General features: G+C 41.9%; 4 protein-coding genes and 2 long non-coding RNA genes across 11 annotated transcripts; 2 read left to right on the forward strand and 4 right to left on the reverse strand.

Moving 5' to 3' along the window:
* The first annotated feature begins 1,298 nt into the window (after nt 1-1,298).
* slc2a12 (solute carrier family 2 member 12) lies at nt 1,299-7,549 on the forward strand. Of its 2 annotated transcripts, none has more exons than XM_011612022.2 (6): nt 1,299-1,423; nt 2,052-2,145; nt 4,009-5,202; nt 5,348-5,470; nt 5,604-5,736; nt 5,810-7,549. In XM_011612022.2, the coding sequence occupies exons 2-6, from the start codon at nt 2,055-2,057 to the stop codon at nt 5,901-5,903; spliced, it is 1,635 nt and encodes a 544-aa protein (XP_011610324.2). In that variant the 5' UTR covers nt 1,299-1,423; nt 2,052-2,054; the 3' UTR covers nt 5,904-7,549. The 2 variants fall into 2 exon arrangements, with proteins under 2 accessions (XP_011610324.2, XP_003971733.2); XM_003971684.3 differs by having other exon boundaries at nt 5,813-7,360.
* Nucleotides 7,550-7,692: 143 nt separating this feature from the next.
* Nucleotides 7,693-10,138, reverse strand: LOC101075838 (TATA box-binding protein-like protein 1). 3 transcript variants are annotated; one of them, XM_003971656.3, is made up of 7 exons: nt 9,991-10,138; nt 9,028-9,187; nt 8,872-8,954; nt 8,740-8,803; nt 8,515-8,618; nt 8,006-8,100; nt 7,693-7,888 (listed from the first exon to the last, which is right to left on the reverse strand). In XM_003971656.3, exons 2-7 carry the CDS (start codon nt 9,160-9,162, stop codon nt 7,812-7,814), a joined length of 558 nt encoding a protein of 185 aa, XP_003971705.1. In that variant the 5' UTR covers nt 9,163-9,187; nt 9,991-10,138; the 3' UTR covers nt 7,693-7,811. The 3 variants fall into 3 exon arrangements, with proteins under 3 accessions (XP_003971705.1, XP_011610322.1, XP_011610323.1); XM_011612020.2 differs by lacking the exon at nt 9,991-10,138 and adding an exon at nt 9,698-9,813; XM_011612021.2 differs by lacking the exon at nt 9,991-10,138 and adding an exon at nt 9,426-9,559.
* On the forward strand, nt 9,691-10,208 carry LOC115252940 (uncharacterized). Its single transcript, XR_003891238.1, has 2 exons — nt 9,691-9,838; nt 9,901-10,208. It is a non-coding gene; the product is annotated as an uncharacterized lncRNA (long non-coding RNA).
* A 478-nt stretch (nt 10,209-10,686) lies between these two features.
* LOC115252938 (TATA box-binding protein-like protein 1) lies at nt 10,687-12,393 on the reverse strand. Its single transcript, XM_029849417.1, has 6 exons — nt 12,211-12,393; nt 12,055-12,137; nt 11,923-11,986; nt 11,698-11,801; nt 11,219-11,313; nt 10,687-11,101 (listed from the first exon to the last, which is right to left on the reverse strand). The coding sequence occupies exons 1-6, from the start codon at nt 12,340-12,342 to the stop codon at nt 11,025-11,027; spliced, it is 555 nt and encodes a 184-aa protein (XP_029705277.1). The 5' UTR covers nt 12,343-12,393; the 3' UTR covers nt 10,687-11,024.
* Nucleotides 12,394-12,654: 261 nt separating this feature from the next.
* tbpl1 (TATA box binding protein-like 1) lies at nt 12,655-16,006 on the reverse strand. 3 transcript variants are annotated; one of them, XM_029849082.1, is made up of 7 exons: nt 15,893-16,006; nt 14,837-15,029; nt 14,681-14,763; nt 14,544-14,607; nt 14,318-14,421; nt 13,816-13,910; nt 12,655-13,698 (listed from the first exon to the last, which is right to left on the reverse strand). In XM_029849082.1, exons 2-7 carry the CDS (start codon nt 14,969-14,971, stop codon nt 13,622-13,624), a joined length of 558 nt encoding a protein of 185 aa, XP_029704942.1. In that variant the 5' UTR covers nt 14,972-15,029; nt 15,893-16,006; the 3' UTR covers nt 12,655-13,621.
* Nucleotides 16,007-19,904: 3,898 nt separating this feature from the next.
* LOC115252939 (uncharacterized) lies at nt 19,905-21,454 on the reverse strand. Its single transcript, XR_003891237.1, has 2 exons — nt 21,323-21,454; nt 19,905-20,761 (listed from the first exon to the last, which is right to left on the reverse strand). It is a non-coding gene; the product is annotated as an uncharacterized lncRNA (long non-coding RNA).
* Nucleotides 21,455-23,244: the final 1,790 nt, after the last annotated feature.

The following is a 23,244-nucleotide window of genomic DNA, read 5'->3' on the forward strand; positions in this document are numbered from 1 at the left end:
TGATGTATGACATATCATTGGAGGCGATTGTTTGTTCCACCTTTGACCTTTTCTTCCCGTGAACGGAGCGTTCTACCACACAGATTCATTTGACAGTAAAGGCCTTCACGGAGAAAAACCCAAAATTTTGAGAGTTTCACTTGTTAATCCAACAGTTTAGCAATGTTGTTTCTGAGGGAAACATTTTAGCCCATCATGAATGTTATCATCGGTAAATATTTTCTATTATTATCAAATGTCAAAGTGGAAAATGTAATACTGGATACAAAAGAAAGCTACGCAAACATTGACAGAAAACTCAGAAACGCCATAAAGCGCTACAATAAAGCTCAGCCATTATCTCACACCGCCACCTGCTGGTCATTATTCTGTGGTGCTTCAAATGACTCAAACACTACAAAAACAGGCGTGTGCATGTGATGCTTTATATTTCAATTGTTATCGGGGCTCTTTGGTACAAGGTATGCTCGCATCATCTCAGGAGTATAGGGTTGAATTAGTTTATGCGCAGAAGAACACATTTTAAAATCTATATACGTATATACGCAGCAAATACGGTTAACTACGTCAGAGTGTGTCTCGGAAACGGAATGTAATTTACTTAATAAAACTGTTTATTTAATGCCAACACACGCTCTTTTTCCAAACCAGCCATACTGCCTGGGCCATGTGGGAATGAGTTTTTGTTCTTATCTGGTTAACCCAGGTTAACAGTGCTGCGGCTCGATATGGGGGATCAAAAGAGTAATCCACGTTCTTTTGGGTGGGTCAAAAGAGGTTAACCTATTTTTGTCAATTACCTGTTGTACACGTAGAGTTTATAAACAATCTTTTCTATCGTTCAACACACCGGTGAGACAGGTTCCAGTTCCAGTTTGTGCACTCCCTCATGTTTACTCTAAAAGTAGGACAAGGAAAGGCAGCGCGATGGTTACATTCTGTCACATCTGAAGCATCGGGACAGGTGTCGGTCCAGGGGGAACGGAGCTGAACCTCATGGGGCCTCACATGCGGTCTGGGAAAGCCGGTGCTATTGATACAGGTGTGATTTATTGCTGCGGACTTTATGGCGTTAAAAGGGCCGGGCAATGTTGCATAACACAGGGCTGATGTCGACATTGTGCATAAACTTTAAAAAAGAAGAAGAAAGAAAATAAACACAACGATGCAGAAAAGTATCAGTTAATTAAAAAAACACACTGAATTCCGGTAAAGGCAACGTGCGCACCGACCGGACCCGCCCCCTCTCTTCCTATTGGTGTGTTGCGCTGACGTGGGCGTGGCCTAATTATACTTCGCCAAAGTAAGTGGTAAGCGTGTGCAGACACGAGAGTCCCGTCCTGCAGACAAAGTTTGCAAGGCGACGCAGATGGAACGACAGACAGGAATTTAACCAAGACAAATAACGCTGCTGCAGTGTGAGGTAAGACAGGCTTCACTGGGAGCTGTTTCCAACATTAACGGCTGCCCCAAAGCAGCAAAACGGCCCAGAAACAGGGACGCAGTCCCTGAAATCCGCGAGAAAAGCTACTGTCATCATGTATTCTGGAGAAGAAGACTTAAACCCCCCCCAGAATGAAGCACTGGCCTTCTACTTTCAGGCTGGGTGGACGCCAACTACCTGAAGAAATGCATTTTAATTGTGGTCCTTACATAATAGGAGGCTGCAATGACTCAGTTTGCAGCATGTATGGTGACGAGCGCGATGACAGTTGCAAACCAACATCTGTTCCGCGTGAATGTTGATGTTTAAAGCAGATATTCGGGACTTTTCGGTCACTTTTCGGAGCTTTATCGTTCAAAACTAAGCATGAGAACAATGTCAGCGTTGTCCCCATGTTGTGCTTGTTCTCTATGTTTTTATGCCGCACCCAGTGAGCATTTATGTTAGGTTAGGCTTAGCTCGTGTTTACGAAGTACGAGAAGAATTAAACGCGGTGCTTCTGTTGGAAGAGTTCTGGTTTATACGCTCCATTTATTCCCCAGGACCCAATGACACTTTTTCGTTTATGTTTGGCTTGAATATATTGGTTTATTTATGTTTGTTTTAGACCATGGACCCCAGCAGTAAAACCAGAATGATGACCTCTAACCACCAAGGCCCTTTCTCAGAGACCCACAAACAGCCCCCACCTAAAGGACCAGGTACACACTCGCATAACAGACAGGGTGTCACAGCATCCTACTGACATTGTTATTTAAATTATTTACCATAAGTGCAGGCTGGGGCAGCATCTCATCATCTTCTGTGCACCCAAATAATGTGTTTTATAGGAAGAACGTAACACCGGAGGTGGGTTGTTTTTATCTTTGCAAGGTCAAAGTCCCAAAATTTTATGAGGCGTTCATTGGCCCAATATCAAGATTTCCTGAAAAATCTCGTTAAAATCTGTTCATTCATATAACATCCCTCACATAAGCTCATGGGCAGAGGTAATAACACATAAGATGGTGAGAGAACGCACAGAAACAGTTTTGTGTTTTATGTATTTGGGACAGATTTTGATCCACACTTTAATACACACCTCACCATTGCTTGTAAACCCCAGAGAACAACTCTGACACTATCAACACATGTCACTTGTCCTATCAAGTATCCATGTTTACCTGTTTGTTGGATTTATCGGTTTACTATTGCGCAAAGTGTGTGTAAATGTCAGTCCCCTGATTCAAATAGCAGTTTTGTACTTTTATCTCAATAACAAAGTGAGTTTCATCCTGCAGATCAGAACTGGGCCGGCCTGATGGACCGGATAAAGTCCCTCCTTGGGTGTTTCTCCATAAATCGGCCACTTCAGAAAAGATCTTAGGGCTGAAGTGTTTTGCATGTAGATGTTTAAGTTCATTTAGCTGAAGACAAAGTCTGATTGTGACAGCCCATGCCGGCCACACGCTCATGACTTCAAAACAATCGCTTTATTTATTGTTTTCCCTTTCATTTTAAAACTATGGTGTGGGGCAAAAGTGGCCCTGAACACATCAATCAGTTGTTTAGCAGCCAATAATTGAAAAGGTAACCTGAAATCTCCTGCTGCTGTCGTCCAATCAGATCAGCCGTCCGCCCCCTCCTGCTGCCGCCATACAGGTGTAATCCAGCTAAAATATCTCATTCATTCTAATACGTATGAACTCATTTAGAGAAGCTTTACTGTTGGCTAAACACGGCTTGTCGCACTGACCAGTGGTCCTAATTAAGCTCATTAGTGGACGATGTGCTTGTCGATAAAGTTTGTTGAATTTAAAGGTTTATCGTCACATGTGGACATATGCCAGGGTGTGCCATGCCAGCAATTACCACACACACACACTCACACTCACACTCACACTCACACACACAGACTCACACACACATTGCTTAATCATTCCTCCTGTGAACATCTGACCCCGAGTTCCTCTCTGTCAGCACCTAATGATTAGTTTAAAGCACAGAGTGTATCATAACTTTGGTTTTTGGCTGTGATTTATTGACCACTGAGTTCTGCCCTCTGATCCAAGTGTCTCTGATAACGTGTAATGCTAATGGTTAATGGAAAATGGCTCTTTCCTCCTCCGTGCTTCTACACTGGTGGTCAAAGATGAGGAAAAGTGCTGTTTACTGTATCGTTTCTGAAAGATATGCTTCACTGGTTCAGTTCTGTTAGGTTTGCTACCGATTAGATCTTCATCTGAGCTGAATGAGTGTATTTCACAGATTAGAGTAAATGTGAAAAAAGGTCAGACTTTAAACTCCAAATCCTCCAATGCCCCATTTTCTCAAAAATGTCTTTGGAATTTGGTGGAAATCGGTTGAATGCGGCAAATTTTTATTTCCACGTGACCTTCTCATTCATATAGCCATTACTGATCCTTAGAATACGTAAAATATAAAAAAATATTGTGAATGCTGTGTCTGAAATGTGAGATTTGGCTTCAGCGAGTTCACTTTGGGTTTGTTTTTTTAAAGATTGTGAATCTAATCTTCCAATAAAATAACTTGCTTCGACTCACTCGTGCTGTTCCTGTCTCCAGGCTGCAGCTGGCTGGTGGTGGTGGCAGCTGTGGCCGCCTCTCTGAGCGGCCTGATGCTGGGATACGAGTTGGGCCTGACCTCCGGAGTGCTGTTGCAGCTGCGGGATGTTCTTTCTCTCTCCTGCAGCCAACAGGAACTGCTGGTCAGCTCCCAGCTGGTTGGCGCCCTCATCGCCTGCCTGGCTGGAGGTCCCGTCCTGGATCACTACGGCCGCCGCTGTTCTTTGATCCTGAGTGCCGCCATGGTAGTCGGAGGGAGCGTCATCCTCGTTGCTATCACATCGCTTATTGCCCTCATCCTTGGAAGGGTCATAGTGGGAATGGGAATCGCGCTGTCTGGGATGGCTGCGTGTCTATACATTGCAGAAATCTCGCCCATGGAGAGGCGGGGCCTGCTGGTAACGCTGTATGAGTTGATGGTGGTGTTGGGCGTGATGGCGGGATTCAGCTGCAGCTTCGCCTTCGCCACCGTCTTCCACGGCTGGGCATATACCTTTGGACTAGTAATCCCACTGGCGTTGCTTCAGATGAGCGTGCTTCTCTTCCTTCCGCCCAGTCCGCGCTTCCTTGTCACCAAAAATAAAGTGGAGGAGGCCAGGGGCGTGCTGGTCAGAATCCGGCGCGGGATGGATGAGTATGTGGAAACTGAGCTCCGGGACATTCAGGCAGGACTTAAAGAGGAATCTGGGCACAGTTTCATGGAGTTGTTCAGTGCCAACCTACGTTCCCGGATGCTAACAGGTGTGGCCTTGTTTTTTTTTCTGCAAGTTACCGGTCAGCCCAACATCCTGTCTTATGCCTCGCCGCTCCTTAAGAGTGTTGGGTTCAACAGCGTTGCTGCGGCGACCTTGGCCTCCACAGGTTTGGGAATAGTCAAAGTGGTTTTCACCATACCGGCCGTGCTGCTGGTCGACCGCGTGGGACCTAAGAAGTTCCTGTGCGTCGGCGCCGTCGTCATGGGTCTGGCACTGATAACGCTGGGTACACTGACAATGCGAAGCCACACTCAAGTGACCAGCCTGTGCAAGAGTACGGCCATGATGAATCACACCGATTCAGCGTGGGACATCAACAGAACCCGTGCAGACTTTAACAGCAGCCAGAGCAATGAAACAGCAGCCTCTTCACTAAAGATAGCCTCGTTGATTAGCCTGCTGGTGTACGTGGCCGCGTTCTCCGTCAGCCTCGGACCAAGTAAGCTGCTGCCTGACACTTCCTCTTTGTAGCCATGAGTTTTAAAGAGTTACACACAAGTACCTGCCAAATGTTTGCACCCACCATTTACCCTGAAGCCACGCGTGATTTGTTGTCTTTGTTCCTTCATCTGTTGTCTTCTCAGTGGTGTATGTAGTCATCAGTGAGATCTTTCCAATGGGGGTGAGAGGCAGAGCAGTGTCTGTGGTGGCAGCTGTCAACTGGGCCACCAACCTGCTCATTTCCATGACCTTTCTCACAATTACAGGTGTGTGCACCACTTTTACATAAAATAGCTGTCATTCCTGTCGGTTTGGTGCTTTTAAAACTGAGTAAATATGCATCATCACCGATATGTGCACTAGTAAGATGCCTCTCTCTGCTTGTTTTCGTTTTCCCAGAAAAGGCTGGCGTTCCAAACATCATGTTCTTCCACTCTGCCATGTGTTTTGCACTTCTGGTGTTTGTCATTCTGTGTGTCCCGGAGACCAAAGGCCTCACCCTGGAGGAGATATCAAAAGAACTGGCCAAAAAGTGAGTTTAGCGTTCACCGACGTGTGCAGCCGCCAAAACCACTGCTCAGGTCTTTTTCTATTCTTTGCTCCAGCAGGAATCATCTCAATGTGAAGCTGTGCAGGGAGAGAAAACCTCAGGGGAGTCCGATGACGTCGGCAGAGACGACGGCGAAAGGACTCAAGTAAGGAAACGGCAAAACCTCAACGATGCGGAAGGACGGTCCGCTCCACCTGGACTGAACGGAAACCTGCGGCAGTCTGTCTGTCTGGCATTCAACCCCGGATTCATGCTTAAAAAAAGGGAGTTTGACAGAATTCATATCAGAAACCCTGAAATCAGATTTGGAAGAGCTGCGGGTGAACTGAACTACTATTCTATTTTCCCATGCTTTTATTCACTTTTTGGCAACAAGATTTCATCAAACTGGAATTAACTAATTATTTGATGCAATTTTTTTTAAAAAAAAAGATCACTCCAGCTACCTAAATTATATTATTTATTACTGAAGAATTGTTAGTAATCCCAGTACACATTTTGATGCATACATCTCTGACTGACTGCCGCATTTTGCTATTTTTGCACAAAGTTAACATGCACGTATACTTCACTTTAATCTTTACAGTTTAATACATGAAAAGCCTTTAGTAGTTTTATTTTATTGATTATGCAATGGAGAATCTTATGTAAATATTTATTTTTAAATTCTGGACCATTCACAATCACAGCAGGTTCCTGTTATTTTTATTTTTTTTGCAAAGGACTTTCAGGGTGATCACGCGGGAAGTGATTAAGAAAGAAAATAATGAATTTGTCTTGTCAGCGTTCAGCTCTGGTTGTTAAAGGTCAAAGAGGGTCAGAGACCGGTTGTAAATGCCTTCCCGTTAGTGTTACATCACTGTCTTTCCTCTGCACACACTAAATTGCGGCACTTAATTTACTCTGTCTTGCTTCAGTTTCAAGCTGTGACAATTAAAACTAAATTAAAATTAAAGCTGCTGTGGACAGTATTTGAGCATGTGTGCAGAGGGTTTTATTTTAACGAACTTAAAATCATTGGTGAAACAATGAACAGACCTATGACTAATATTGAGTCATAATTATAGCACCACCTACTGGTGACAGGGAGTTCCAGGTATTCGTATACTTGAAAAGTTGTGAAACTTTGTCCCTAACTCGGAACTGGCAGATATTTCAGCTAATGTGCGTGTGAAGGCCGCCCAATGCTGCTATAACTAATTATTATTATTAATTATTATCGAACAGTATCAAAACATATATGAGAATTTTAACAATGTACGGAAATTAGGAGGGTGTTTGATTATGTTTCGGTGTTTGCCGTTGTCAGTAATCTTTTATTGCTCTTGTTGCTTATGTGGGTATGTTATTTGTAATATAATGATTATAATTAGGAAGTTAATGAGCCAACCGTATATTTGAATGCGCCCTCAAATGCCGATCACGTGATCGGACCGGCGGGAACGTCCTGCGTTTGAGAACAATCATAACAAGAATGTCGCTAATGGCTGTTAGCCTAATAACACCACCACTCTCTAAATTATTATTATATATATTTTTTACAATAAAATACAAGTATCACAAATACACTGGATGGCAGTCCATCACACACAAGCTGATGCTTTTTTTTAAAAAATTCTGGATGCATGTACAACAAACCAGCCGTCATAAAAATAATCATTTTTCTTTTCCTGCTTGCCGCTATACACAAATGTGAACTGAACAGAAACACAGAAGGTTCTCCGGTGGCACAAAATCAATTGAACAGTTGAACTCATCTGAGTGGAAACACCCAGAAGAAATAAAAAAAATAAAACAGTGACTCAAAGATTACTGAGGCTCAGTTGGGTTTGAGGAATCAAATCACTGGTGGCCGTAGGTGATAAAAATCACAGCAGCCACAACAATAACAACATTTTTGTATGAAGGAAGTCCAAAAAGTCTTGTGAGGACATTAAATTGTTAAAAGCAGATGAAGTGACGTCGTTGGTCATGTTAGGAGGACGCAGCCTTGTGTTGACAACACGTAGCAGTAGAATCCACAGGTAAGGTGCTTCCTGGTGTGTGTTGCTCGTCACTCACAGGGGTCTACGACACTCTGACAGCAGAGGGTAGACGTGCTGAACAGCTGCGGCCACGTTGACCACGCTTGGTGCTGAATGGACAGATCGGCGTAAAAACAAGTTTTAAAAAAGTGCCCCCAAATAGTTCAAAATAAAATCACAGGTGCCTCTAAGATGGACAAAAAAGTCCAACTGCATGTGTTAAGTACCTAAAATTGTGACACTGCCAGTAGAGAACACCTTTATTGTAGCCTTGGGTTGTCTCATGGTGTACATAGCAGCAGGATAGAGCTCTGGTTCATACCTGAGAAACACATAAACACACTTAAATCAAGGCTTAAATGTCACCATCAGACTGTTGATCCCAGCAATCACTGGCAGGAATACACCCTCCAGAGGTCTGACACACCACCACTGTGCTGCTGTCTTTATTTATTCCAACAGACTGCAATTCATTTGGTTTTGGATTTATTTTTTAATCAAAAAGCATTGACAAACTGGGTCCATGTCCATCTGTTTGCAAAGCATAACTGCACCACTAGAGGGCAGCATATCCTCACCGCTAAACAATATTATATTGGATCAATAAACCATGACGGGGATCAAATAAATATAAAATATGCACAAAACAAACAAACAGATGTTTCCTAGTTTTGCAAGTCAGGCAGAAAACACAATTCAGGACTCATAAGTTAGGGTGACAGTAATGTTGCATTACGTGGCAATGGGTCGGTTCTTCTTTGTGAAGTCTATTAGGGAGATTTTAAATGGCATGGAACACCCGGCCATCACGTTCACAACTTTGAAAGCAGAAAACTTCACCTGAGGAGACAAAGACACGGATGTGGTGAGTCAACTTGTGGACACAGGTTGAATTTTAAATCCAAACCAACATGAAAGTATGAGCATTGATCTGGCAGAGAAACATCAAAGAAACTCTCACCTTGAAGCCCAGTTTCTGCAGACAGCGAGCTATCCTGCGAGCACCCAGCTTTGCTTCATCCTCACTGAAGTAAAGGAGCAGGAATAAGAACAGAAGGAAACAGCAATCAGAAAAGCAGGTTTGGGGGCTCACCTTGATGCTCCTATGCAGATCACCTTTCCAGAAGCCCAGATACTGGCTGTTATCCTGGGCTTGCGCAGTTGCATCGTGACTTTCTGGAAAATAAAGAAAGGGATCAGCTGCTGTTCTTTCTCCACCTGAATGTGCACTCATGGAGGGTTCTCTCACCCCCCGTCTTGTGTTATAGATGACATTCTTTCCTTTGGAGCCGATGGTGTGCAGGTTGAGACGACACCCGGTCCTGAAAGTTGCCACCACGTTGCAGATTATGACGTCGAGTTCTCCCTCATTGTTGGACTCCATGTTGAAGTGTCCCCACTTGGATTTTCTGTCCAAAAATATTTAGTTGCAGCAATTTATGGACTATCATGATGATAAGGTGAGCTGAGAGGGACATGCTCAGTATTTGTAGATAAAAACAAAGCCTCTTTGCTAATCAAAGATCAGAAATCAAGGGTATTTTCATCTAAGGACCACTTGGATTAGTTTCCCAATTTGTGGCGTGTGTTGCGGAGGGCAGGTGCATGTCTCCGCTGCAGGAACTCTTAAGGGGCCTAACCCAATACCTGTTTCACGGTAGGTCCTGGCTCGGCCCGAAAGAAATGGGGTTGGGCTAGAGGATTACTCAGCCTATCAGACAGCGCTTCTCCTCTCCTTCACAGCATCCACCGCCATGGACACCCGCACAAAAACCAGCAACCGCCTGTCTGGTTTACTATTTTATGAGCAACAGCATGTGCTGTTTACTCATATTTACAAATATTTACTAGGCAGACAGAGCTTGCAGACAAAGATCGGAACTAAAACGTCACCAGGGCAAAACTCCGAACATGCATACTTCAGGGACCTGTCGGAAATCCCAAATCCACCGCCTCAGCTTCTTCCGTGTTTTCTTCCTTCCTCGTTGTTTTCTTTCTTATTATTGTTGCTTTTGGCGGCTCGAAACTTTTACACAACAATTACTGCTGACGACTCTCAGGTGAGCAGATCTTTAGCATGCTAATGGTCCTCCGGGGCTGTAATTCCGAGCTCTGCTCTCAGCGAGTTCAGGTCTGAAGAAGCCTCATGGAGAGAAGGCGAAAAGTCTTCAAGGGAAAAGGAAAAACAGTCCGGTTGACACAGAAATCTTACCTGGTATACGTGGGGGAAAAACTCGCCACGTCGCCCAGGGGTCCTACCCTATAGGGCCGTTAGGGGAACGTTTCCTCCAACGTTCCCGAGCCCAGTATTTACCGGAAACTCCTGCAGTGGGAACACGCATTTTGGAATTGGAAGACCATACACGGAGGCCAGAACTTGGACATACACATGAGTGTTCACTCAATAAATGCAGTGTGTGGGGGCTCTGAGCTGATGTTTTTTTTTTCTATTTTCTATACATTTGTTTTATCATAATGTACATTACAAAATTGTTAAATATATTTTAATATGTAAGAAGTAAGTTCGCTAAAAAGGAGAAACCAAAAGATGTAGAGATCATTTTATACTTAGTGTTTTATAAGCAGTCAAAACAGACCAAAAGTACAACACGTACATATATAATTTGAAGCCAGGCTGAGGGTAAAGTCATGTTGGGGTGGGAGTGATGGGCCAGAGGCCTCAGCACAAACATCCTCCAGTTCTGATAAACAAGCTACACCACTGTGGAAATGGAGGATCAGATTTATTATGAAGGAAAATATTAAACATTTGTTGAGAGAATTTTTGAAGAGCTGCTGCTCAAGTATTCCCAGTAGAAAAAAGTGAAAATCACAGGCACAGAGTCATTTTAATCATTTTTACCTTTTATTGTTTTTATACAAAATACAAAAACTCTCAAGTGTCACAAATACACTGGATGGCAGTCCATCACACACAGCCTGAATCTGATGCCGAGAACATTTAAAAGGTGTGTCATCTCCATCTAAAGAGCTTATTCTGAATGCGATGCCTCTGAAGCGTCGCCATCTTCTGAATCTAAATAGTAGCCTCTTAAAATGTGTCATGTCACAGTACCCACAGAACAAATTTAGAACGAAAAAAAACATCCAGAAAAAAACAACGTAATGTGCAAAAATGAATGTTTCTTGTGAACTGAGATGTGCGTGCTGTTAAATCTAAACTGGACGGAAACACAGCAGTAGGATCCACAGGTAAGGTGCTTCCTGGTGTGTGTTGCTCGTCACTCACAGGGGTCTACGACACTCTGACAGCAGAGGGTAGACGTGCTGAACAGCTGCGGCCACGTTGACCACGCTTGGTGCTGAATGGACAGATTGGGGTAAAAACAAGTTTTAAAAAAGTGTCCCCAAATAGTTCAAAATAAAATCACATGTGCCTCCAAGATGGACAAAAAAGTCCAACTGCATTTGTTAAGTACCTAAAATTGTGACACTGCCAGTAGAGAACACCTTTATTGTAGCCTTGGGTTCTTTCACGTTGTACGAAGCAGCCGGATAGAGCTTTGGTTCATACCTGAGAAACACATAAACTTAAATCAAGGCTTAAATGTCACCATCAGACTGTTGATCCCAGCAATCACTGGCAGGAATACACCCCCCAGAGGTCTGACACACCACCGACTTAAACAATTACAGTCTGGGGCACGTCAGTGTCCAATCAAGATAATATGCATGCTTGTGTATTGCTACCTGGAGAAAAACCCACCCAGACACATGTAAACATGTTGAACCAAACTCTGAACCTTCCTGTTATAACTGTGCTCCTGTCTTTATCTGTGTCAACAGGCAGCACTTCAAATAAAACAATATAAAACCTGCATCAAAAAACCCCATTTTCTTCTAGTTTACAAGTCAGGTAGAAAACACAATTCATGTTACATTATTTATGTTACATTACTTTGTATTTAATTGGTTCTTCTTTGTGAAGTCTATTAGGGAGATTTTAAATGGCATGGAACACCCGGCCATCACGTTCACAACTTTGAAATCAGAAAACTTCACCTGAGGAGACAAAGACACGGATGTGGCGAGTCAACATATGGACACGGGTTGAATTTTAAATCCAAACCAACATGAAAGTATGAGCATTGATCTGGCAGAGAAACATCAAAGAAACTCTCACCTTGAAGCCCAGTTTCTGCAGACAGCGAGCTATCCTGCGAGCACCAATCTTTGCTTCATCCTCACTGAAGTAAAGGAGCAGGAATAAGAACAGAAGGAAACAGCAATCAGAAAAGCAGGTTTGGGGGCTCACCTTGATGCTCCTATGCAGATCACCTTTCCAGAAGCCCAGATACTGGCTGTTATCCTGGGCTTGCGCAGTTGCATCGTGACTTTCTGGAAAATAAAGAAAGGGATCAGCTGCTGTTCTTTCTCCACCTGAATGTGCACTCATGGAGGGTTCTCTCACCCCCTGTCTTGTGTTATAGATGACATTCTTTCCTTTGGAGCCGATGGTGTGCAGGTCGAGACGGCACCCGGTCCTGAAAGTTGCCACCACGTTGCTGATTGTGACTTCAATTTTCCTGGTGTTGGGCTGCATGATGAAGTGTCCCCACTTAGATTTTCCGTCTTTCCAAAAAGATTTTCTCAGTTCCAGAGATTTGCAAGGTTCAAAATGAGCCAAGAGGGAGACGTCCAATATTCATAGCGCCACGTTGATTGATGTGCTTTGGATCAAAGCTGCTTTGTTCATCAAAGACCAGACTCTAATGGTTCTTTTATCCTCGTAAGAGTCTTTGATGATCAATGCACAACACGGCACTACATATATTGGACGGCTCCCTCTCAGCTCATCTTGTGTTTGCTGTTGGGTAAACCCCGGAGAAAAAAAGTGAAAACCACACATACAGAGTCATTTTAATCATTTATTTTTTTATACAAAATACAAAAACTCTCAAGTGTCACAAATACACTGGATGGCAGTCCATCACACACAGCCTGAAGCTGATGCTTTTCTAAAAATGTTGGATGTATGTACAGCAAACCAGCTCTCGTTAAAATAATCACTGTCATTGCTCTTTTCCTGTTTAACAGTGGAACTGGATTTCTTTTGAAAATACTGTATCTTCAGATATCAGCTGACGATGTGAGCCTAACCATTGTTAATGTTTTTGTGTTGCCAAATGTGGTCATGGGAGGCATGCTAAGCTAACCCCTACGTATCTGTTGCTTTTTGAACTTCAAGGACTTTTATAAATACCCACATTCAAAACAGAAATTTGCCAACAACATTTAAAAGACATCTCATCTCCATCTAAAAAGCTTATTCTGAATGCGATGCCTCTCTGTAGCGTCGCCATCTCCTGATTCTAACCAGTAGTTCCTTAAAAATGAGTCAATGTTTTGATGTAACAGTACTTACGGAACAAATTTATAATGGGAAAAACCATCCAGAAAAAAACAAGGAAATGTGCAAAAATTAATGTTTCTTGTGAACTGAGATGTGCGTGCTGTTAAATCTAAACTGGACGGAAACACAGAAGGTTCTCCGGTGGCACAAAATCAATTGAACAGTTAAAGTTTGAACTCATCTGAGTGGAAACACCCAGAACAAATAAAGTGAATAAAAGATTATTCAGCCTCAGTTGGGTTTGAGGAATCAAATCACTGGTGGCCGTAGGTGATAAAAATCACAGCAGCCACAACAATAACAACATTTTTGTATGAAGGAAGTCCAAAAAGTCTTGTGAGGACATCAAATTGTTAAAAGCAGATGAAGTGATGTCGTTGGTCATGTTAGGAGGACGCAGCCTTGTGCTGACAACACGTAGCAGTAGAATCCACAGGTAAGGTGCTTCCTGGTGTGTGTTGCTCGTCACTCACAGGGGTCTACGACACTCTGACAGCAGAGGGTAGACGTGCTGAACAGCTGCGGCCACGTTGTCCACACTTGGTCCTGCATAGACAGATCGAGGTAAAAACAAGTTTTAAAAAAGTGTCCCCAAATAGTTCAAAATAAAATCATTGGTGCCTCTAAGATGGACAAAAAAGTCCAACTGCATGTGTTAAGTACCTAAAATTGTGACACTGCCAGTAGAGAACACCTTTATTGTAGCCTTGGGTTGTCTCATGGTGTACATAGCAGCAGGATGGAGCTCTGGTTCATACCTGAGAAACACATAAACACACTTAAATCAAGGCTTAAATGTCACCATCAGACTGTTGATCCCAGCAATCACTGGCAGGAATACACCCTCCAGAGGTCTGACACACCACCACTGTGCTGCTTTATCTATTCCAACAGGCTGCAATTCATTTGGTTTTGGATTTATTTTTTAATCAAAAAGCATTGACAAACTGGGTCCATGTCCATCTGTTTGCAAAGCCTAACTGCACCACTAGAGGGCAGCATATCCTCACCACTAAACAATATTACCGGTATATTGGATCAATAAACCATGACGGGGATCAAATAAATACAAAATATGCACAAAACAAACAAACAGATGTTTCCTAGTTTTGCAGAAAACACAATTCAGGACTCATAAGTTAGGGTGACAGTAATGTTACATTACGTGGCAATGGGTCGGTTCTTCTTTGTGAAGTCTATTAGGGAGATTTTGAATGGCATGGAACACCCGGCCATCACGTTCACAACTTTGAAAGCAGAAAACTTCACCTGAGGAGACAAAGACAGATGCACAGTATGAGTCAACACATGGACACAGGTTAAAGTATGAAAGTCAAACTAATGTGGCTCTATAAGCATTTAACTGGCAACGAAAAATATGAACTTCTTACCTTGAAGCCCAGTTTCTGCAGACAGCGAGCTAACCTGCGAGCACCCAGCTTTGCTTCATCCTCACTGAAGTAAAGGAGCAGGAATAAGAACAGTAGGAAACAGAAATCAGATATCACAGTCAGTTTTGGGGGCTCACCTTGATGCTCCTGTGCATATAATTTTTCCAGAAGACCAGATATTGGCTGTTATCCTGGGCTTACGGAGTTTCATTGTAACTGTCTGATTAAGAAAGAAAAAAGATCAGATGCTGTATTTTCTCTACCTGTATGTGCACTCATGGAGGGTTCCTCACCCCTTGTTCTGGTTTATAGATGACATTGTTTCCTTCCAAGGCAATGGTGCGCAGGTTGAGATGGCACCGGGTCCTGAAAGTTGCCACCACGTTGCTGATTATGATGTCGAGTTCTCCCTCATTGTTGGACTCCATGTGGAATTGTGGAGCAGAAGGTGCCTTTTTCCTCAGACAGGGTTCATCAGCATCACCACTTCACAGACAGATGATGGGATAAAGTGAGCTGAGAGGGGGGAAATGTCCAATATTTTTAGCTTGTGCTTTAAATGAAAGCTGCTGGAAGCTTTCCATTAAATTCATTAACCAAGTATAGTTACAGCTCATGCTTCTTTGCACACAAACGTTTCAGCAGCATTGTGTAATAATACTCTCATGTTCATGGAACAGAAGGGTGGCTTTCTAATATATTACTAGTCGTTGTAACTTGACGCTTACTCAGTGGTGTAAATTCCCCCAAAGTTTTTTTTTTAAATTAAAATTAATATAAAGAAATTCTGTAAATTTAAAAATTTAGTTTTTCTTTCGCAAATACCTTTTACATTTGGACCTCCACGGACACCATATTCAGCTACACATAGAGCCTCTGGGTGAATAATGCGATGAATAAAAACATCCGGAAATCATTAAAGCAGTTTTTTTTTGCACGAAGAATCTGAATAAATAACTAAACACACCAGGCATTTCTTAGAGCATCAAAGCCCACTAGTGTGTTCTAGCATAATTAATTTACTTGGCTGGGTCGAGTGTATTGTTTGGGCAATTCAATAAAATTAATGAAAGGAATATAAAACAGAATCGACTAAATAACATAAAAGATAACGCAGCGACGGTGTATCAATACAGCTCGGTCCCCATGGTGATAAATCTAAGCCTTTCTTTAGCAGCAAAGCAACAAAGAAAACGATTAAGTAGCAATGAATGAAAAGTTGTTAGCAAGGCTAGCTAGCAGGCTAAATGTCAACAAACTGCTGAGGTTATTTCGACTGGGTAAAAATGCATTTTCGTGCTAATGTTAAATGTATTAAACTAAATATTTTACAATGATATAGCAGGTACCTCTTATGGCCGCTTAGTCACGTAAACCCACTGAGTGAAAAATATCCAATTCGGTACAATTGGTGGGACAGAACAGAAGACACCTTCCTCCTCCGCAGAAACTACAATGACTTCCGGTTCTGATCTTTCAAAATAAAACAGGAAATAATAAATACGGCTTCCGGTGAGAAATCTCAAGTTATTCTTTTATGGATAAAAATAGCATTTATGCCATTGTATACATACATCAATACAGCATGTAAACAGACATTTAAAACGCAAGATTTACATTTTGATTACATGAATATTATTTTTCCAACATGTTTCGATATTTGTGTAAAATATTATGTTTTTTTTCTGTCAATAATCTAAAGATCATGAGAAGAAGAAGAATTTATTTTAAGGTTGTTTTGCAACCTTAAAATAAATATTTATATGGAATACTGCTGCCTTTGGGGTTTGAGCATTTTGTTCCCTTATCTGGAGAATGAGACTATTATATGAGGGGGAGAAAGTATCAATTTTCTGCATCGTTTTTCTGACAGTGGAATGTGATTTAACAAAATAAAACAATTTTTTAAAATGTTAAATGACCAGGTCTTTCTGTTGGCTCCATCTTCTCCTTGAGCTCATCCGCCTTGTGTAACTGCACAGAACTGCAGATAATTCAGGTTCTTTCCCCATCCTATAAACACACCAAGTGACCCTTCTCCAGATAACCTAGAGACTGTCCTGGAATTTGTTTAAGTTTGTAATATCTAGTGGTTTGCATGGATTATAGCATCGACTGATTTTCATCTGTCCTTTGGTTGTATATAGTTCTACAACTACAAATTCTTCCCTTTCACATCTATCCGATAACGTTGTCCTTGATAAAAGCTGAACATCCTCCGCCTATGTCCATCTGCCTATCCCATCTACTACGACTGCAATCTTTTGTTTTATAGTCTAAAGTGCTGCGCCATGTCTCTTGCACATATATGATATCTGGTGATCTTGGTAGATCTTGTGATACATATTCATTCATAACTGTGAATTATTGCCTGCCTTTGCACATTTTGTGCATCATGTCCTGTCACCCAGATATCCTGCTCAGACCACTGCGAACATTTCCCTCGCCTGGCCTGCACCCAAGTAAAACAGAGAAATAACTTCTTTATGATTCAGCCTTTTTGTTGTTCTTCCTCCCTGGTTACCAAATTGTCTCCATTCCCATCTCATTTTTTTCTCCCGGTAAACTACGGACTTGTCATTAACATCCACTCTACACAAGAGTGTTATTCTGCCATGTTTACTATAAAGGTTTAGATTTAAAGGGAGTTAGGGCAGTGGCGCAGCGAGCATGTGTTTGTATGTGCTGTGAGAGCTGACGCAGGGCGCAGGAGTGTGTTTACAGATGGTCGAGGCTGGACCAGTCGCTTCCCAGGGGAACAATGCTCTTATTCTCATTAGGTCATAAGATGCAACATGTAAACAGACAGATGGGAGCACTTACGGCTTTATGGATGCACTTTAAATGACAAGCATAGTTTGCAAAAAGCTGAATGTGAAGAGTTAATTTTTCCTGTCCACTCAGGTCAGCAGAAGCATATTTTGTGATGATCCGTTGGGGCGACCTCAGCACTGCCTGTAAACTGGACGTGTTTGTCAGGACCCCAGTGTTCTGTTTATGTTGGACGTACATCACAAAGCCTGTTTCAAAAGGACTCAGAGGGCAGCGTCAAAGCTTTTGAGAGTCTTTGCGGCCGTGTTGTAAAACTGGACTCAGCGCAGGTTTGATGGGTTTGTGGGAAGATTTCCAAAGGATTTACTCATTGATGTAAAACGTATAAGTCTGGTCGGTTCCAAGAGAGAGAGAAAAATGACATAAGTAGGAGGAAAAGTTTGAGTCACACAGTTAAAGCGGAAGAGATAAGATTGCAACAGAGAAGACTTGAGCAGCTGCTCTTCTGTCCTTTGGAATTTTTTATCACGTCCTGAGTGGGAGAGGCTGATTTTCTGCAGAGATGCATGCTCATGCATGCACGTGCGATGCAGTGCAGAGGGACTCCAGCGCTCTGGCAGTGCTGCTCCGGGGTCTCCCAGTGTAAACAGAGACGTGGTTACGACCAGGCCTGTTTATATCAGCTCCATTCTGACTGGGATGAGGCATTCAGGGTACAGCATTAAACCTTTCTTCCTATTGATCTGCGTTAGCTGGCGCTTGTTTCTGCAGGGTGATAAAACAAAGCAATCTGGATCTCCCACTCACATCCAGAACACACAAACTCACACACTCGTTCTGATATCTAAATTAATGGTCTCCTTGGGGAGTCATCCAAAGGCCACGGGCGTTTGGGAGAAAAGATTCTTGGATTAAGGCTTCATCACCAGAACATTCGCTCATTAGTAACCCCATCTTAGCCATTCAGAGCGAGAGAAGAAGAGCTACGCCGAGGAATACACGGACAAGGTCACAGACTTAACATGTTGAACGGGCTTTTACTTTACAGTCTCTCCAAATGGTGGTGAAATTGTTAGATTGGGGACGCTGGGAACAAGGACTGGAGGCAGACAAAAGGGGGCGATGACCAGCGTGTCTCCTTGTAGCGGCCCTTATATATTAAGCAAAAATACTAAATATATAAACTATCATCGTTGCGGGTTTTAAAAATGGCGGGTTTAAGTTTCCCAAACGCGTCGCTCGAGTGACCCGCCAGTGACGTCACTCCCCTGGCCAATCAGTGTCTGCAGTCTTTACGTCACGTATCTGCAAGAACCAAAACAGTAGGTCCGCATAGCAGTTCGCAGGGGAAACGCACAAATACGCGAGTTTAAGAAGCACTTGCCTTATTTTCAATCAACCTAATGTTTGTGTTTTGGCTCCCTGGAGAAAAGCCAGAAAGACACTTGAAAACATGTAAACGCCATATCAAAACCCAGAGCTAGAATCAAACCTCGAACCTCCTTACTATGATGTAACTACTGTCTTTATAACAGGCCGCACTTTATTTGTCTTTTATAAAAACAAGCAACACACTGGTCCACGTCCATCTGTCGGCGATGCATAATATTGCCACTAGATGGCAGCATATCCCCACTGGCAAAGAAACTCACGCCAATAGAAAAGACTTGAGACAAATAATATTGTATCAATAAAAATATAGCAAGGATCAAATAAAATACAATATGTGCATCGAAACCTCCACATGAGGAGACAAAGATATACGCTGTGACTCTTTCATAATGCGCACAACAGGTGGACATAAGTTCAAACCCACACTAACGTGAATCCACGTTTAACTGGCAGAGAAAGTAAGATCATAATTGTAAAACACATGAACGCAATCATTTTAGGACGGTGTCGCCACTTAACCTCTTGACATGTGAAACTAAAAAGGCTGAAATTAAATTGAATTCTCTAGTATCTGCAGACAGCAAACTAACCTGCACCCGTCTCTGCTTCAGCCTCACTGAATGAAAGGAGCAGGAATAAGATGTGGAACTGTGAACCACAGGGTGGTTTCATCCTCAGATCTCATCAGAATCACCAATTCACAGACACATGAGGGTCTAAGACCAGCTAAGAGGGGGAAACGCCCAATATTTATAGTCTAACATAGTTGTATATAGTATAGAATAAATAGATTTATATAGTAGTTATCATTTGGAGGATTATATTGTGTATTTGTATTGTTATATATTTTATTTCTAAAAAGCTCCGGAGCTTCAGTGGGTGTCCTATTTCACATATTACTACAATCTCAAATGTTCTCACAAATGAATGCTTTAAATAAGTCTAAATATACTGTGGTACTTTAAATAAAAGCTATTCTCTATTGGTACCTGCCATGGACACAAGTTTCTTCTTCGTTCTCGTATCACAAAAAACAAACTAACTAACATGTTTCAAATGCAGGTTTCATTGTTTCATGAGTGAAAAGGGTTAATATTAGTGACCTTTAGAGGGCAGACCGCCCTGATATGGGTTTAAAAGTTCAATCGAAACAAACCAAAATAACCTGAGACCAAAATAATGAGCTCAACAACTTAATTTACTGCAATTAAATGAGTTTAATCTGATTAGATTACATTCCTGTTACAAGCACACCGCAAATACAACATTGCCGACATATTCATGATTAAAAAAAACGTTATTGTCCTTCACATAGTGACACAGCTCAAAACATAAAAGCCGCAGACATAAAAACTCACATTAAAACCAATAAAACTATATTTTTCTATGTGGCTTACTAACGTCTCTGTATGAGGATGTGTGAAGATGCCCTTGAGCCCAAGGACTTCTTCTCTATTACAAGCAAAAGCTTCTTCCATGGAAAACGATACATTAACTTCAGGTTCGTCTTTTTTCCTGTTATACGTGCCCCTTCCTGCTGGTTCCTGTTCCCTGAGCGCCGCCGGTGGCATAAACGTGGAGGACAGGAGGCGTCTCTCTCTCTCTCCCAGATGACAGCAGCAACGTTGGGTTGCTCTTATATCAACAGTCAAGCTGTTTGAATCTTAAAGTGACCAGTCGCCCTCCTCATTTTAGGGTAATCATTCTTTTACCTCGCTTCAGAGGTTCCTCTGAGTCCGACGGCTGACCGGTTGACCCGGTGGAACTCATTGTGTTTTGGGTTTTTTGCCGGCTCTAAAGATCCCCCTAATTCACTTCTTTGCTGTGACTGTTTGGGGTTACATTGTGCAAATAAATAATTTCTTTTGCTATCTCCAGTTTGGTTTTCCTGTGTTGTATGTTAGTGGTCACTATGACTGGAGCTTTATTATTTAGTGGTGCTCATAACATTAACCTATAACAGAGCTTTGAAATTGTTAAAGAGACTGTTGACTGGAAACAGTCAATCGTGTCCAGCACGTGTGTGAGGACGAGAGCTGCAGCCCGGTAACCTGCTGGAAATATAGAAATATAGACAATTAAAGTATTCCATGTTTTATTCCTCTACAAAAAGCACATCAATACGTTTACGAAACAGCATCCATGCTATGTTCCGGCAATAGCAGCATCCAGAACATAACTGCACACTATCGGCGTTTGGTCAGACAGAAAATATTCATTCAACCCAATATTTGAAAGAAAATAATTAGAAGAGTGATTTCCAGGCATTTCTTAGAGCATCAAAGCCCACTAGTGTGTTCTGGCATAATTAATTTACTTGGCTGGGTCGAGTGTATTGTTTGGGCAATTCATTAAAATGAATGAAAGGAATATAAAACAGAATCGACTAAATAACATAAAAGATAACGCAGCGACGGTGTATCAATACAGCTCGGTCCCCATGGTGATAAATCTAAGCCTTTCTTTAGCAGCAAAGCAACAAAGAAAACGATTAAGTAGCAATGAATGAAAAGTTGTTAGCAAGGCTAGCTAGCAGGCTAAATGTCAACAAACTGCTGAGGTTATTTCGACTGGGTAAAAATGCATAATTAAATGTAGTAAACTAAATATTTTACAATGATATAGCAGGTACTTCTTATGGCCGCTTGGTCAAAAAACCCACTGAGTGAAAAATATCCAATTCGGTACAATTGGTGGGACAGAAAAGAAGACACCTTCCTCCTCAGCAGAAACTACAACGACTTCCGGTTCTGATCTTTCAAAATAAAACAGGAAATGAAAAATGAAAAATGCGGCGTCAATAAATAACTCGAAATATATACTTTATATGAGTACAAATAAAATTTCTGCCATTGTACACACGCAAAAATAGCTCATGTATATAGAAATTTGCAAGATGTATATTTTGAGTACCGGTACATGGATATAATCTTATCAAATTTCTTAAAAGAAAATTATAGAATTATATTATACATTATTGACTACAATATGACGACAGTGCCAGGTGGAAGAAAAACTTCTACTTCCACAATTTAAAGGGAATGAGAAGACATTATATATGATAATTATATAAGTATGTTGTTTAAAGAGCTGATGTTTGTCAGCAGGTATGTTTTCATTATGAGCCATCATGTGGATGATGAGACTATTTTATGTTGGAGAGAAAGAAATCAGTGTTCTGCAATGTTTTGTTGATAGTGGAATGTGATTTAATTAAATAATGGAACTTCCAAAGATGTGTTAAAATTTTGCTGTCCCGTGTGTACAATTTGTGTCGGTAATCTAATCATCCACAAGCCAGACCAAGCACATTTTAATGCATTTTTTCAGCCTTTTATTCAATTTTTATGTTGTACTGAGATTCAAACATTAGAAAATCTCCATAATCAGCACATCTGGTCAATAACTGCTCCCCGAAGAATCACAAACAGGTTTAGAAAGGAGGAGGAGGAGTAATTTTGGAGGCAGCTGAGCATGTTTGTCTTATCAATGACAGAATCCTCAGCCGGTCCCATTGCTCATGAATGAACGCCTTGAAATTGTGCTGTCCTGGGTGCACTGATTATGGCCTGGACTGACCAGGTCTTTCTGTTGGCTCCCTCTTCTCCTTGAGCTCATCCGCCTTGTGTAACTCTGCACAGAACTTCAGGAAAGTTAAACAGATAAGGATGACATGTAATATTTATTAGACATGGTTGCTTAAACAAAACAGATTTGTGAAAGTACAAGTCTGTGTGTATTAGTTTCATATTTGTTTGCGTGTTCATAACTGTGAATTATTGCCTGCCTTTGCACATTTTGTGCATCATGTCCTGTCACCCAGATATCCTGCTCAGACCACTGCGAACATTTCCCTCGCCTGGCCTGCACCCAAGTAAAACAGAGAAATAACTTCTTTATGATTCAGCCTTTTTGTTGTTCTTCCTCCCTGGTTACCAAATTGTCTCTATTCCCATCCCATTTTTTTCTCCCGGTAAACTACGGACTTGTCATTAACATCCACTCTACACAAGAGTGTTATTCTGCCATGTTTACTATAAAGGTTTAGATTTAAAGGGAGTTAGGGCAGTGGCGCAGCGAGCATGTGTTTGTATGTGCTGTGAGAGCTGACGCAGGGCGCAGGAGTGTGTTTACAGATGGTCGAGGCTGGACCAGTCGCTTCCCAGGGGAACAATGCTCTTATTCTCATTAGGTCATAAGATGCAACATGTAAACAGACAGATGGGAGCACTTACGGCTTTATGGATGCAGATACGTCTAAGAATAAATAGACAATCCATCACTGCCGTGCGTACGTGCATGTGTAAGAGAGACGAGGGAAAGTGGTGCCAGATACATTGGGTTGTTTTTTAATGCCAATGTTCAAATACAATTTAAAGTCAGTACAACATGACAAGCATAGTCTGCAAAAAGCTGAATGTGAAGAGTTAATTTTTCCTGTCCACTCAGGTCAGCAGAAGCATATTTTGTGATGATCCGTTGGGGCGACCTCAGCACTGCCTGTAAACTGGACGTGTTTGTCAGGACCCCAGTGTTC

The sequence above is a fragment of the Takifugu rubripes genome, chromosome 16, assembly GCF_901000725.2.
Source record: "Takifugu rubripes chromosome 16, fTakRub1.2, whole genome shotgun sequence".
NCBI lineage: Eukaryota > Metazoa > Chordata > Actinopteri > Tetraodontiformes > Tetraodontidae > Takifugu > Takifugu rubripes.